The sequence below is a fragment of the Nothobranchius furzeri genome, chromosome 4, assembly GCF_043380555.1.
Source record: "Nothobranchius furzeri strain GRZ-AD chromosome 4, NfurGRZ-RIMD1, whole genome shotgun sequence".
Taxonomy (NCBI): Eukaryota; Metazoa; Chordata; class Actinopteri; order Cyprinodontiformes; family Nothobranchiidae; genus Nothobranchius; species Nothobranchius furzeri.
Window position 1 is genome coordinate 71,392,861 of NC_091744.1, and position 16,904 is coordinate 71,409,764.

The following is a 16,904-nucleotide window of genomic DNA, read 5'->3' on the forward strand; positions in this document are numbered from 1 at the left end:
CCTGGCACCCTCCCACGTATTGCCTGTCTCTTCACATAACTGCCCCCTACATGATGGCTGACACTTACCTGATGGGTTGACTTTGTGTTTGAACTCTGAAAGAAATCATACTGGTTGGCGACCAAGTGACATGCTTTCCAAAATGGCTTTGTTTGTTCCGAGTCATTCACGTCAGAAAGGTCAAGCACAATGCACATTTGTTTTCATGATATGTGACTGCATGTTTGTGTTTGTGATGGATGCAAGAAGATGTGATTGACAGTTTAATTGTGCTTTGAAAAGCCCAAGATGTCTCATCTAAACTGCTATCACTTCAGTCACAAGATTGATAGTGTTTATGGCTTTGTCCCACAGGATCAAAGAATGGGTTGATCAGATGCAGAAAGAGCTCGTCACCCTGGCAGACATGGCCACAGCTGGAAGGAGTCTCACCCAGGTACAAATGCCCTGAACAACTTTTTGAAACTACTCTCAAATGAATATATTTTGTCAATACTAGAAACTGACAATATCTCAAAATAATTTATCTTAATTTTTTTTTAAACTTCCATCCATCCATCCATCCATCCTCTTCCACTTACCCAAGGTCGGGTCACAGTGGCAGCAGCCTAAGCAGAGAGGCCCAGACTTCCCTCTCCCCAGCCACTTGGGCCAGCTCTTCCGTGAGAATCCCAAGGCGTTCCCTGGCCAGCCAAGAAACATAGTCCTCAAGCATGTCCTACTTATCCATTAGATCACCTCCTGGTTGGATGTGACCGGAGAACCTCACCAGGGAGGCATCCTAGATGCCTGAGCAAACTGGCTTCTCTCAATGTGGAGGAGCAGCAGATTTATTTCGATCCATTCCCAGATCACCGAGCCCCATCTCTAAGAAAACTAATTTCAACCGCTTGTATCCACAATCTCATTTTTTTGGTTGCTTTGCATTACCCAAAGCTCATGACCATAGGTGAGGGTGGGAATGTAGATCAACTGGTATGAATCACATTGAGAGCTCCGCCTCCCGGCTCAACTTTTTTTCACCACAACAGACCAGTACGACACCTGCATCACTGCAGACGCAGCACCAATCCGCCTGTCGATCTTGTGCTCCATCGTTCCCTCACAAGATACTTAAACTCCTCCACTTGAGGCATGATGTCGTCCCTAACCTGGAGAAAGTACTCTTTTCTGATTGAAGACCATGGTCTCAAATTTAGAGGAGCTGCTTCACACTCGGCTGCGAATCGCTCCAGCAAAAGCCAGAAATCATGTTCTGATGAAGCCAACAGGACCATCTGCAAAAAGCAGAGACACAATCATCAGGCAACCAAAACGAATACCCTCTCCACCTTGGCTGCATCTGGAAATACTGTCCATAAAAGTAATGAACACAATCGGTTTCAAACTATTTTTGCAACTTGTTTTCCTTCTGTTTATTTTTACACTTTGACCTTTTTGTAGGTTTCTGGTTTAGACTGCAAGTGAAGCCTTAACGCATACACAAGTGATCAATAAAAGTTAATTACCCTACAAAGGGACAGCGAAGTAAAACTACAATGATGACAGGATTCCCATGCATTACAATGTTATCTGTTTATCTAGATTTTCCTGAGAAACCAGCACCTCTACACTGTGGAGCAAAATGATGCAGATAAGCTGGTGGCCAGAGCGGCCAGGAACATAGAACAGCTGCTGCGGAAGAGGTCTGCTGCCCTGGAGGTAAGACTCACAGCATTCAGCAGAACCAGCTGTCAGTTTGCAAGTTTGTCTTGTTTTATGTAGATGTTGACACACTCTATTAACAAGAGCAATGATGGATACGAGTTTTCCATTGGTTTGTGTACACTTGGTGTTCAGAACATTAGAAGTAGTGGCATGGTGATTAATAAAGCTTGTGTAAAATCTTTTTACATTAACTTCGTTTCTATAAACTAACTTATGTTCAAAGATGATATGTGTTGTTAAAACAAAACAATCAATACTGGTTTTTGTGAAGCTAGTTTTAAAATAGCATATCCTGTATGGCATCTGTGTGGCTTGAACAAATATGACTGTTGATATTAACACATTAAACAGCTGGGAGCTGCAAATTTACCATGCGCTTTCACTGCGCTGGTTTAAATGCTCCTCCCATAAACGCAACACATTTGAAGGTTCTCTGCCTCTATCCAGTAGAATTAGTACTATGGTAGCAACAGTCTTTAAGCAGGAGTAGTTAGAAGCTGCATCCTGGAAGTGCTTTGGAGGAAATATCTTGGTGGTGATACAGCAAAGTATAATACAGTGGGTTGGGATGAAGCCAGTACATCCACATAATTCATATCTTTAACTCTACTACACTAATGCACACCTGCTGATGGAAAATAAACGTATGTTTTGATAGAACTGGTTTTAACAAGGTACAGCATGCATCTGGATTCATACTACACACATTTTAAAGAGCAAGTTCACTGAGAAACCATTTTTGACTTATGGTTTTAAAAAGATCAGTCACTCCAAGTTCAGAAAGAAAGTCCAGATAGAAAATAGATGGAAAAGCATTCAATTCAGAAAAGCGTGACAGATCGACACTGTAACTAAATGTTCATGGGCTCACATGTTAGCACTCAACGGGAAGGCAGTTATTTTAGCATCCAGGAGAGAGCAGAGCATGCCCCGACTAGCAGAAGCTAAGCGTTTAAGTGTTTGAATTTCTTGTTGTGTGTTTGTATCTTTTTGCTGACCCTGTTAATGGTGTAACCCAACTTTGTGCAGATTGCCAGCAAAGATAGGCTCCGCCTTCTCCCCACAAGGTTGCTGATGCCTAAAAGAGATTTATGTCCTCTGTTCCAGAAGACAAAATAAATAAAATCAAGGAGGGGTGATGTGGCACAATGGCATAATTGACAAGGGCGGCGCTGACAATTTTTGAGTGTTGAGTTACTGGCAACAGAATTGTTGACAATACCTAAACACAAAAGAGTTGTCCAGTGATACATGCACACTGACACATTTACGTACATGCACTCACCATCAACATATTAAAATATGGACATAGCTCACCCATTGCTCCGCCGGAGGCAAGTTGAAGCCAAACGTGGGAGGTTCCCACCACTGATTTAGTGACTGAGTGATGCCCAGAAAATCCAAAAATGGAAAAATTGGTGGAGCTGAGGGTGGGGCTGTTACTTTAGAACAGGGTTGGAACAAATGTTACCAATGCAGCTAACTTAGCTTACCCAAAAAGCTAAGAAGGGCTCCATGGAGCGGGGTAGCCCGCTCGCACGACCAAGTGGCTCCTGTGCGAGACTGTAGTCATGCTGGTCACCTGTGAAGATCTAATATTGACTGGGACTGTTAAATTACAAGCAGAGCCAGACCACTGTGACCGGGAGCCCTGGCCTTTTGTATCAGCTTATTCACAATGGATGGTAAACGAGAGCTATTAAACCTAAAATATGTGTTTGTAACCAGACTGTAAACATGTTTATTTCTGCATTTTTAACATGGGAGTCAATGAGGATTTGCACACTTCTGACACCAGCCCCTAGCGGATGAGGGTGGAACTGCAATTTTTGCCACTTCCTTGTTTGCTTCATGTCCAGAATCAAATTATGGGGGCTTGGCACACACAGCCAAGTCTTGTTTCTGGTAAAGTTATGCTCAAATTAAACACTTTAGTCTGTTACTATTTTTCACATGGGCTAAACTGGTCAAGTGTATTAACTGATTAACTTAAAACAAGGGACTCAAATTCTAGTCTACATTCAGGAATATTATAATAAAAGCCATGACTGTGGGGAGCTCCTTATTTTCTCCCACCCTTCCCCCTCTTTTGGCACTCAGAAGTAGGTCAGTGATCAACATCTTTATTAAGAGTTTGAACTGTTTTTAGACATTTCTTTGCAGCACATCTTACTTTGTCTTCATAAGGCCTCGTCATTGTTGTCTCATTAGTAATGGAACAGGAGTATTTATGAACATCCATAAACACATCCTCTGCCAAGACTCTGCCTTGTGTATATTAAGCTAAGTCTCTGGTGTTTTTATCATATTTTCCATGTGCTGGTGCCATAAAATGAGCAACCAAATGTAAACCACCTCTAACGCTTAAGTTATAGAAGAGATCATAGCTGTAAAACACAGTTTTCTGTGTATTTTTTATTTTATTTATTTATTTATTTTTCGTGAGCTTTTAGGTGTAAAACATTTATGGGGCAGGCTGATGAATGGAGGTATCAGCATGGCAGTAAATCTAACCCCAAGACATTGATCACGTTGCTTTATTTACAACCATTCTGCTTTATCCTCCCTTACAAGTAACCTCAAGGCACCCTGATATTGAATTATCCACCATGTGGATGACAAGATAAATGGATCAACAAAAGTTAGGCAGAATGGACAACTGTGCATGAATGTGGTGGATCTGAGGATGGATAGATGGATGGTACAGTGAAGGAAGTGTGTTGCACATGATAGTAGAAGCAAAACACCATAAAGAAAAGCAAACTAAGTGTTTGAGTTCCTGTAAATATAGTTTTCCCATGTGGCTCTTTTGTTTGAGATTTGCTGACTGTCCAAAAATAATAATAATAAAAAATAGCAAAATCCCCTAAGATGATATTAGTACATTTTCCTTGAAGATTTTAGTTGTGTTTTTTGTCATCAATATTGTTATTTTTTTGTTTTTGCTGAACACAAAGTTTAAAGCTGATCTACACAATAGCAGAAGGGAATGATCGTTACAGCTGGGAATTTCTTTAGTGTCCAGCGCCTTTAAAATGAGGTCTGGGAGGACTTGCAATGCCAGTATAATTGGACATAGTCTAGGGAACTTGAGACACTTCCACTTCATTTCCTTTCTTCTCTTTATTTTTTTTATTTTATACTCCCTTTGCCTTTTTTATTTATTTATTTTTTTGTCTTTTTCTACTTGGTCTCTCTTTCTTTGAAATCCATCGCCGTTGACCATCTATGGGCCAGTGATTACTTAGCTACAAGTGAGTGAAAATAAGCGTTTGGCTACCTGTGTAGACTCACACTTCCATAAATAAGACTGTGACAGAATGTGGCATGCATTATTAATGAGTACTTGGCTGTGCAATATTGAGAGCGACCATTTTATCAAAGGTGTTACAATTTAAACTAGGGCCTGAGAGCCACAGGGAACAACCACACACTCACACAAATATTTGGACCCAATGGAACATATGTAGATAACAGCATCCCTGCTGTGCAAATAATTGGTAAATCATCCTACTCATGGCTGTTTGGGATTATGTGTTGAGGTTTTTGTCAGAGGAACATTATCAACATATTTTAAAGTCTCCCTTTAGAACATGAGATCAATCACTCATAAAGATTACAACTCTTGCGACATCTTATATAAAATACCATAAATCCTCTAATACAGGCCCGGGTCTGTATTTGACTCAAGCTCATCAAGCTCCAGGCCTTTATTGGAAGGAGGACCAGAATTAGAGGCAGGCCTCAATATCTATTTGAGCAAAATGAACTAATGGTGCGCTGGAGTTTTTGACAATTAAAATTGCGCCCACATTTTCAAAGTTAAACACATTTCTTTTAACAACGGTAGTTTCTGCTTCAGCCCTCTCCCCCCTCCCCCTGCGCAGCGGCCGCAAACTCACTGATGTGCCTGCAGCCTCTCAGTGTTCCTGCTGCTCCAAACATTGAAATAATTATTTCAGTTTCTGTTCCTCACTTCTGATTACCTTCAGTGGTGTCTGTTTGTTGCAACCAGCAGGTACAAAAACTAACTTGTTTTTATTTGACTATTTTTCTTTCCTGCCTGTTTATTATCTTCCTGCATCTCCTCTCAATCCTAAAGAAAAACTGCTACCTGGGTTCTTATATATTCACCTTATGAGTTACCTTTGAACTGCAGTTCTAAAAGATCTACCGACCGCAAAAACAGCGGAGTGCTCGCCGGCCTCATCAGTTAGGTGCGTCACCAAGAACAAAACAGGTGATGCGCCCCTATCCACAGCAGAGAAATACATCAGGCACAAATAAAAGAATAAAATAACAAAACACATAAAAGGAAATGAGCCGAAATGAACGATCGCGTGTTAAATTAGTTTTTGAAGTGGCGACACCTAATTGGATCTTGTTACTGTGGCCGTGCTCAGGACGCAGATGTCTGGAGCGCGTCAACGATCAGAGCTTTGCATGCGCAAGCTGGTTAAGGTTAGGATGGGGTGAGGGGAATGTTAAATTGCAAGAGGGTAAATTTCACAATTTGGTTAAATGTCCGTTTTACGGCGGGTGTCAGTGCCGACGCTCTGGCACAGCGCGTTGCCTCCCGACACGTAGGAGCTTGTCACCTGCTGACAGGACTGCATCTTGCCGGTCATTATCATGTGACAGTGACTAGTCGATGGCAGGCATAAAAAGTCACTATAGAGCGGTGAAGTCGACTAGTGACTAGTTCATACAACCCCTGCTACTGCTCCCCAGAGTGTTCTGCAGCATAATCAGCACGTTCTCTTTGAACTTGACATCAAATTTTCGCCTCCTCTTCATCTTTGCACGGTTAAAGTTACCCTCATGGTCTGTCACTGGCAAATCAAAAGTGAGACGGATGACACAACCGCCCCCCGTACTTGCTTGTTACCACATTCCACCCGGCCACAATAAAAAAAACAGCCATTATTCACCTTCGCCGACTCCGATACCGGCCAAAATACGATACCCGGCAGTTAATTAAATACAGGCTAAAATTAGAGGATTTACGGTATATATGTATATCTATATATCTATCTATATCTATCTATCTATCTATATCTATAACTATCTATCTATCTATCTATCTATCTATCTATCTATCTATCTATCTATCGCTATATCTATCTATCTATCTATATCTATCTATCTATCTATATCTATCTATATCTATCTATCTATCTATCTATCTATCTATCTATCTATCTATCTATCTATCTCTATCTCTATCTCTATCTCTATATCTATCTCTATATCTATCTATATATATATATATATATATATATATATATATATATACGTGAAGGAAATGTAATGTAATGAAATTAGTTTTATACCATTAATCTTTTTAACATGATAATATGGTGACAAGGCTGGATCTTTTCATGTAAAACAAGCCTTTAGGGTACAATGGGAGAGGTGTGGTAGACATAGTAGACGTTATTTAATGTCTTGTTGCTTAAAGTTAAAGTCTTATAGTCATCATCGTACACTGGTGATATTCATCTCCCCATTTGACCCTTCCCCATGGAGGGGAGCGGTGTGCTGCAACAGTGGCTGCGCTCGGGAACTTTTTGGTTTAACCCCCTAATCCAAACCCTTAAAGCTGAGTGTCAAGCAGGGAGACATTGGGTCCCATTGTTAAAGACTTCAGAATGACCCGACCGGGAATCAAACCCCGATCTCCCAGTCCCTGAGCGGACACTCTACCACTAGGCCGCTGAGATGGTTTATTGTACCCTTTTAGTTTAAACAATGGTTTCTTAGTATGGTTACTTAGTAATACGTCGCTAATCTCTTTTGTCATCTACTCAATGCCTCATACACTTATAACTCCTGGTTAGCCTTCCTACCTACTCACAGTACTGAATTTCAATTAGTTATTGGTTTATACTATTACAGTTTTGCCCTTCTGGCCACCTACACCCCCCCCCCCCCCCAAACTGGTTACAACTCACCTTCAGTCACCTAGATCTAGTTTTTGGCTGTCTTTCCAGTAGTAGTAGTAGTTGTATTAGTAGTAGTCGTAGTCGTAGTCGTAGTAGTAGTAGTAGTAGTAGTAGTCGCCGTAGTAGTAGTAGTAGTAGTGGTAGTCGTTGTAGTAGTCATCGTAGTAGTAGTCGCAGTAGTAGTAGTAGTAGTAATAGTCGTAGTAGTCATTGTAGTAGTCCTTGTAGTAGTAGTCCTCCTCCTCAAACAAATGAAACATTTATTTGTTGACTTTCTACCATTACTCAAATTGCTGTAATTGTCTTTTTAATTGTCTTGTGATGGACTGATGACCTTCCCATTGTGCACCCCAAGCAGTTCAGAAAAGTATTTGAGGAATGAATGATTTGTCAACACAACTATGGAAAACAGACAGAGAATTAATGAATTTATAAATAAACTGCAGCTTCTAGATGTGGACTATTGCTGATGTTTCCAACACTTAATAATGTAGAGAAGTAAGATAGTATCAGCAGCAAAAGGACATAAATAACAAAAGCAGGAACACCTCAGGGGCGTGTACTGAGTCCAGTTTATTCTCCTGAGACATTTTCTTACTGCAATGACCACTGGCTTATCTGAGACCATTTGTCCTGCCATATGTGGATTTAAGCATTAATACTGACTCCTGGATGCTCAGGCAATGTTGAATAATACTGCTAAGATATTTATGAATATAAATAATTGTCATTTAAAATTATGACAGAGATAGGGTTGACAAAAAGAACGTTTGCATTTTGTAGCTCGGAGACCATCAGCTCATCAATCATTAAAAAAATTCTATAACTTTTGAGCCGAGATAATTTTGGAAGCCAACAGTGGGTAAAATAGCAATGAATTACAATTTTCAAATACTGTAGAATCCTTCATCAAAATGACAAAATAAAATCTGTAAATTAGAGAGGGCTAACTACCAACACTTCAGACATAACAACACTTAACTGAATGGAGACCTCATTTGCTGCATCACTTTTTGGTTTGGACTCAGCAGGGCAGATGAGAGACTGAAACTGGAGAGAACTGTGAGAAGAGAGAAGAGGATAATTGGTGTGTTTCTGTGATCTCTGCTGGACATCCACAGCCAGAGGTGCATCTGCAGAGAAGACAGAATCATAAATGAGCCTTCTCAAGCCTCTCACAGTCTCTTCTTTCTTATGCTATGAGTGAGAAGTTACAAGAGAATCCAGTCATTTATTACTGGAGAAATGTGTTTTACCCTTTCTTGACCACACTAGTGAACCAGATCCTCCACACTAGACATTTGTCCTTCGATTTAGCACTCCGGTGTTACATTTCTTCTGTTCCAACAGCTATCTTTTAATTTAATTGTATTTTTTCCCCACTTCCCAATTTCCTGCCTATAGTATACTTAAAATAACATCAAGCAGTCGGTCTCTCGCAGTGAGTTTTTCAAGCAGTTAAAACAGGTCTGTGATCAACTGCAGACTGCCTTTGAAATGTTTTCTACCCCCAAAAAATGTTTTACTCACCTTTCTATGTTTTTCATTTGTTCCATAAACATAATTGTGATAGACTTTTGTAGTTTCACATGCAAAAACCTCAGCAAAATGCTAAACAGATAAAAAATTAAATAACAATGTATGATGTCTTAAGAAAGACCACAGGGCAAAGACAAGGATCTCAGTGGGAATGGTGTAATTGAAGGGATACTGTTGAACTTTTTCCCATTTTTAAATAATTTTCTTGAACCAGTAGGTGCTAAAATGGCCTTTTACTGGGTTAATGACAGCATACGATCCTTTTAAGATCCTGGTTCTGGTTTTAAGGGCCTTACATGGACAAGCACAATCATACATTGGTGATCTTCACAGTCCCTACACCCCAGCAGGTCCCTGAGGTCCAGTGACCAAAGCCTACTGGTTTTGCAGCGCACCAGGCTGAAGACCAAAGGTGACAGATCATTTGCTGCTGTGGTTGGCCCCCAGACTCTGGGACTCTCTCCCCCTGAGCCTGACATCAGTGGACTCAGTGGTCTCCCTTGAAATGCAGCTGATCTCTCTCTCTCTCTCTCTCTCTCTCTCTCTCTCTCTCTCTCTCTCTCTCTCTCTCTCTCTCTCTCTCTCTCTCTCTCTCTCTCTCTCTCTCTCTCTCTCTCTCTCTCTCTCTCTCTCTCTCTCTCTCTCTCTCTCTCTCTCTCTCTCTCTCTCTCTCTCTCTCTCTCTCTCTCTCTCTCTCTCTCTCTCTCTCTCTCTCTCTCTCTCTCTCTCTCTCTCTCTCTCTCTCTCTCTCTCTCTCTCTCTCTCTCTCTCTCTCTCTCTCTCTCTCTCTCTCTCTCTCTCTCTCTCTCTCTCACACATCAAAGTAGTTGATTGGCTAAACATGAAACTTACGGAAGTTATGTTATCACGTTATGATTTTGATTGGTCAGAACAAATTTGTGGTCATGGTCTTAGCTGTTGTAGTCCTGTAGTCCAAAAATCAACACTTTTTGGAGAAAATATGTTTGAATTTCCAAAGGGAATGTAAAATATAAGCAAATGATAAACGATGACCCTCAACAGCTCTTGATGTTGATGAAATGAGGCAAAATAAAATATAAGAACTTTATTGAAAGACACCAAGCAATATTTTGAATGTATTTAGATAACAACTAAGGAAATATACAGACAAACTCCACATTAATACAAAGAGATATGGCTTCACATATAAGAACTGTTGTCTTTTTGTCAGTCCGATGTTGGTTTTATGCTGTTTCACATTCTTTACAAAACAAAGATAATATGGTGTTTAACAAATTGCAATTATAAAGAAAACATTTAGGTGTTAACAAACAAGAATATATTAACAAACCTGCTGATGTCTTTCCAAAACTTATGTGTGAAAGCCGAGCAGATTTGCTGTAATGTGACGTTATCAGTGGGTGCTGGACCCCGAGCCGATCCTGTACCGATACCGGCTGTATTTCACAAGCTTGTAGAGGTCTTGATTTTGTACAATCAGTTTAGAGCTTTGACATTTGCTGTTGTCTCAGCTTGCATGGTGTTCCAAACCAAGACAAAGGGGCAGGTCCGTTACTCTATAGGTACCTGGCTCACCCAAATGACCTTGAAGATTTGCTCCACCTGGTTCTCTTCACTCAAGGTAGAGAAGGAGACCATCCAGGCAGTTTGGCAGCACACTGGTGCTGCGGCAGAATTTTACTTAAAGCTGCTTTCTGGAGTTTTCCCCTTTCAGAAATGATGTATGATTTGTCAGAAATCCGTAAAAGTGATTTTCTCATCATGTACTGTGATATAATGTAAGCAATACGCCATAATTATTATTTTTTTTTGCTACGCAGGCCCCCTGCCCCGCAGAGCTCCGTGCAGTAGGAAACTGAGCACCGACCAGAACTAACCAATAGCGTTAGAATATCGCTTTTGCGCTTCAAATTTAAGGAATACCTTGGCTGATGTAGAAGTGATGAACTTTTCACAGACAAGTAAGTCTCTAAAATATAAATATATGAAAACACAACATGACATGAGAATAATACTCATAAAACAACGTGTTTTAGCTCTGTTTGCCCACTACAAAAGCACATTTATGTTTATGTTTATTTATTTGGCAGACACTTTTATCCAAAGCGACTTACAATTTATAACCTATAGGGCATGCTGTGATCTGTGGGGGAAACCGGAGTACCCCGAAGAAACCCACACATGCATGGGGAGAACACGCAACTCCATGCAGAAAGGCCGCAGCCGAGTTTCGAACCTGCAACCTTCGTACTGTGAGGCAACAGTGCTAACAACTGCGCCACCATGCAGCCCATTACAGCCCATTACACATTTATAAACAGAAACGTGAAGTCGCCATCTTGTCAGCCACTAGATGGTGGCATTGGATAAGAGAAATACGCCGGAAAGAAGCTTTAAATGATATTTACATTCCTGAAAAACATCTGCATATTAAATGCTCTAAAAATAATTATTAAAAAAACAATAATTGTCAACTAAAGCTTTTAAATAGTCTTTGTGATTTTCCTGTATACATCATTGGTTATTATGATTAAAAAATCTGTTAAATGTCATATAGGAGACACACAGTGATAAATGAGAAATAAAACAAAGTTTATAGGATTTATAGAAAGTGTGCAACAATTATTTAAACAAAATTAGGCAGCTGCGTAAATTTGGGCACCACAAAAATAAATGAACTCAATGTGTAGTAGGTCCTCCTTTTGCAGAAATAACAGCCTCTAAACACTTCCTATAGCTTCCACTTAGAGTCTGGATTCTGGTTGAAGGTATTTTGGACCATTCTTCCTAACAAAACATTTCTATTTCATTCAGATTGATGGCTTCCAAGCGTGGCCAGCTCTCTGTAACTTAGAGATTTTCCATAATATTCAGGTATGGGGACTGAGATGGCCGTTCCAGAACGTTCTACTTGTTCCTCTGCATGAATGCCTTAGAAAATGTTTTGCAGTGTTTAGGGTCATTGTCTTGAAAGATCCAGCCCTGGTGCAGCTTCAGCTTTGCCACTGATTGCTGGACATTGGTCCCCAGAATCTGCGGATATCGAGTGGAATTCATGCACCCCTCAACTTTAACAAGATTCCCAGTCCAGTGATCCAGTGTTACTGGATCATTTTTCAGGCTTACTTGGGTGCTTCAGTTGAGGGCTTCCGGGGAGTCCGTAATCCGTTAGGGGGAGCTGGGCTTCTCTGTAATTTGAACCCTGCTTACAATATATTAGTAAACGTCCAGACCCCGTAACAACATGGTTAATTTATTCAGTTCCATTTATCTGGAAGTGTGTGCAAAGTGTTTCATGTGTTATCTCTGCATTTGAGTCAGTCTTTCAGCCTCAGGTGTGTTTGACCATAGTTTACTAATGTCTTGTTTATTGTCACAGCTTTTATATATTGAGCACATGATGTGACACTGTTTAGGTATGTGTGTGTGTGTGTGTGTGTGTGTGTGTGTGCGTGCGTGCGTGCATGCGTGCGTGCGTGTGTGTGTGTGTGTGTGTGTGTGTGTGTGTGTGTGTGTGTGTATGTGTGTGCACAGTAATGAGCAGAGGCTATGATAAGATCAGAGATATGCCAGTCTCTAGAGCAGATGTTGCCCAACCTCCCATCTCTGCTGTGCACAGATCAAATTAGGCAGACAAGAGGTGCCGGCATGTGTCTCCGTCTTTGTGCTTGCATTAGTGTTTATGAGTGATGACAGAAAGATGGAGGGAATTGCAGGGAGAGGAGCAGATGGGGAATTCTAACTAGACTTATGGTAGGTCAGGTGCAAGTGTCTACACTGCAAAAACTCACATCTAAGTAAAATGAAATATCTATGATGCAGACAAATATTTGCTTGGTTTGCCTAAAAATATATTTCATTGTTATTTTCTAGGTGAGAACATTTTTGCTGCACTCAGTCAAATTTCACATCAATCCATCTATCCAGTCCGGACTTTAGTAAAAACAAGATATGGCATAGTCTCCTTTTTTCATGCTTGTCCCATAGTACTGATTTCCAATCCTCATCATTGTAGACCAATATCCTGCATGATGTAGTATTTTCCTGCTGAACTTGATTCAATAATGTTGTTAATTAAGGACGGATTAACAGCTGAAAGGTTTAGAGGATCAATCAAAAAATCAGGTTTTAAAAACTGTTTCGCTGTGCCTAATTCATGAAGTTCACAATTTTATTAGTTTTGCATTTAATTTGTTACTTTTTTTTTTTACATACTTTAGAGTGTGTTCCAACTACAAGGGAATCACACTCCTGAGCCTCCCTGGTAAGAGCTATCCAGGAGTTCTGGAGAGGAGGGTACATCGGACTGTCGAACCTCGGATTTAGGAGGAACAATGTGGTTTTCGTCCTGGTCATGGAACACTGGACCAGCTCTATACCCTTAGGGGGGCCCTGGAGGATGCATGGGAGTTCGCCCAACCATTCTACATGTGTTTTGTGGATTTGGAGAAGGTGTTTGATCATGTCCCTAGGGAGGCCCTGTTGGGGCTACTCCGGGAATATGGGGTACCAGGTCCCCTGATTCGGGCTGTTAGGTCACTGCTAGGGCTGTCGCGGTAACCGCAAAAATGAAATATCGCAATATGAAGAAGCCCACCGCGCTGCATCATGGGCCACCGCGATTACTGAACTTGATTCAACTCAATGATGCATGTTGAGAAGGATGGCTGCACTGGTATCAAAACGAAACGTTACTTCGCTCCTTTGGGAGCACTTTGGTTTTCAGTACGTCAGCTGCTGCGCAGCCAGAGTCCTTGGCCGAGACAGAGCTGCCACCAGCGGCAAAAAAATAAATAAATAAATGCTCGGAGACCTGCTGAAGTCCCGGACAAGCACTGCTTCTGCAGCCGTCCCGAAGAGAGCTTGAGCCGAGCTGGAGCTCACTCGCTACCTGCAGGAGGAATGCATCGACCCTAAAGAAACCCCCCTGACATGGTGGAGCAACAATCGGGAGAGATTCCCTTTGCTCGCCAGTCGCACGCAAGTACGTGTGCGTTAGTGCAACGAGCGCACCATCCGAGAGGGTTTTCAGTGTTGCTGGAAATGTTGCCTCCCCTCTCAGATCCTCTCTCAAACCGTATATAGTTAACATGCTGGTTTTCCTTGTGGGTAACAAGGATGTGACCGAGCTATAAATCACCGTCATCCATGTGTGTGAAAGTGAAATGATAGTGCGCCCGCCCCCCGGCGCGCGCGCGCCCGGTACATGTAATTTTTTATGCTTGATTTTAAACAACTAAACAAAATGGGGAATTGTTTCTTATTTGTTAGATGCTGCAGCCAAATTTGCATTTAAAAGTTTAACCTTCTCCTGAATTTTGTTGTTTTTAAGTTCAGTCGGACTCCGACTGTCGGAGAAACAAACTTTACTGCGATCTGTGTTGTTACTGCCCTTTGATCTGCATTCAGTAAAGTGTTATAAAAGAAGGCACGGCAATTTTTAACCTTTTTTAAATGTGTAAACATTATGTTTAGATAGTACTGCAATAAAAAAGGGCTGCAATAATATCGCACACCGCAATATTAAGCCACCCTGAATCACCGCAGGGGGAATTCCTCAACCGCGACAGCCCTAGTCACTGCATTACCGGTGTCAGAGCTTCCGCATTGCCGGAAGTAAGTCAAGCTCATTCCCAGTGAGAGTTGAACTCAGCCAAGGCTGCGCTTTGCCACTGATTCTGTTCAAAACTTTTATGGACAGGATTTGTAGACACAGCCAAGGTGTTGAGGGCATCTGCTTTGGTGGCCTGAGGATCATGTCTCTGCTTTTTGCAGATGATGTGGTCCTGCTGGCTTCATCAGAATGTGATCTTCGTCTTTCAGCCGGGTGTGAAGCAGCTGTGATGAAAATCAGCTCCTCTAAATCTGAGACCATGGTCTTGAATCAGAAAATGGTAGAATGCCTTCTCCGGTGGGAGCTTGTAACATTCTCCAGGAATGGAGTGATTGCCAGTTAACAAGTGAGTACAGATCCCATTGGTGAGTAGTGAAAAGGACACCAGTGATGAAACAGATTGCTGAGTGATAGATGACATTGAGTTTATGAAGACCTTTTTTGGAAGCAGTCCTATAAATGATGTCACCGTAATCTAAGATGGGAAGGATTGTCATTTTGACCAAGGTTTGCTTTGCAGAATCAGTAAAAGATGACCTGGTGCAGTATAGAAACCCAATTCTTGACTAGACTTTAGAAAGTAATGAATTATTGTGAATGTCAAATGAAAGTGTGCGATCAAGCCAGATACCCAGGTACTTATAAGAACTGACACGTTATAGTTCTGTACCATCCAGGGAAACAATACTAGGGTGGAAAGTTTATTGCGGTAAGTAACGTTTGAAGATCATGAACTTTGTGTTACTTGTGTTTAAATGAAGAAGAAGGTTGGAGAAGGCATGTCGAAGGCAATTAAAGTTGTGCTGCAAGGACAAAGCTGTGTTCAAGGAAGAATTGCATGCACATAAAATGCTGTCATCTGCATATAAATGTATACAAGAACTGTCAACAGCATGAACAATGTAATTAATATAGATTTTGAGGGACCAGTATCGACCTTTGAGGAATGCCCATAGATAGAGGTAGAGGAGCAGATTGGAAACCCTCAGTTCTCACCGTTTGCGTAAGGCCTAAGATATAACTTCTAAACCATGCCATGGATGGTTTATATATATATATATATATATATATATATATATATATATATATATATATATATATATATACCGTATTTTCCAGACTATAAGTTTCACTTTTTTTCATAGTCTCACTGGTCCTGCGACTTATATACCAAAGTGACTTATATACCAAATTATGTATACCGCGCTGCTGCAGGCCGGTCCAGACCAGGAATGAGCTCCCCTGCCCCGCCATCACCTGCTGGAGACCATTGCGTGCTGCTGCGGGCCGGTTCTGGTCCAGATTTCAGCTTCTCTGCCCCGCTGGGAGGGTTGTAAACACCGCCATCTCCTGTTGCAGCTTGTGGCGGGGTGCTGAGGGCCAGCTCCGGCCCAGGAATGAGCTCTCTCCGCCTGCTGGGAGGGTTTTAAACACCACCATCCTCTGCTGGAGACCGTGGCGTGCTGCTGCGCCCTGATTGTTTATTCTATTATTGTTACCGGTACTTGTCTTGCAATGTGAAATGCTTGTTCTCAGATTTTGTAAGAAAAATAATAAAATTTCCCCCCAAAATGCAACTTGTAGTCCAGTGCGACTTATATATGTTTATTTTTCTTCATTATACATTTTATGGCTGGTGCGACTTATACTCCAGAGCGAACTGAGGCCCTCTTCACACGTAGCCGGGGATCTGCCAAAACGTAAATATTTTTCTATGTTTTGGCCTGTCATCCACACGAAAACGGAGTTTTTCACACGAAAACGGATCTTTTTAAAAACTCCGGCCAAAGTGAAGATCTGCGTTTTCTCCGTTTTGGGTGTCTGCGTGTGGACAGACAAAACCGGAGTTTTAAGGTCCGCAACGTCTCTTTCCGCGACAAAAAAATGCTGACATCACGTGTGCGACCTGTGTTTACAGTAGCCGACAGCATGGGTGCCCTCAGAGCTGTGCTTGCTTTATCAATTGTCCAAGCGCTTTTTGCTTGTTTGTTTTTGCAAGCGGAATTACTGCTCCTTGCGGAAGACCACAGACGAAGGACGAGGTTAAGAACAGGGGAAGTACTGCCGCCTACAGTTCTGGCATGTCCTTAACAACGTATTTATCTGGGTACGTGTGG

General features: G+C 41.5%; 1 protein-coding gene across 1 annotated transcript in view; it reads left to right on the plus strand.

The window, feature by feature from the left end:
* The window catches only part of LOC107388870 (voltage-dependent calcium channel subunit alpha-2/delta-1), a 114,904-nt gene that overhangs the window by 11,898 nt on the left and 86,102 nt on the right, over positions 1-16,904 (plus strand). Inside the window, exons 2-3 of the mRNA XM_070550392.1 lie at positions 355-436; positions 1,585-1,701. Coding sequence (XP_070406493.1) covers positions 355-436; positions 1,585-1,701 — 199 coding nt within the window. The remainder of the gene's footprint in view (positions 1-354; positions 437-1,584; positions 1,702-16,904) is intronic.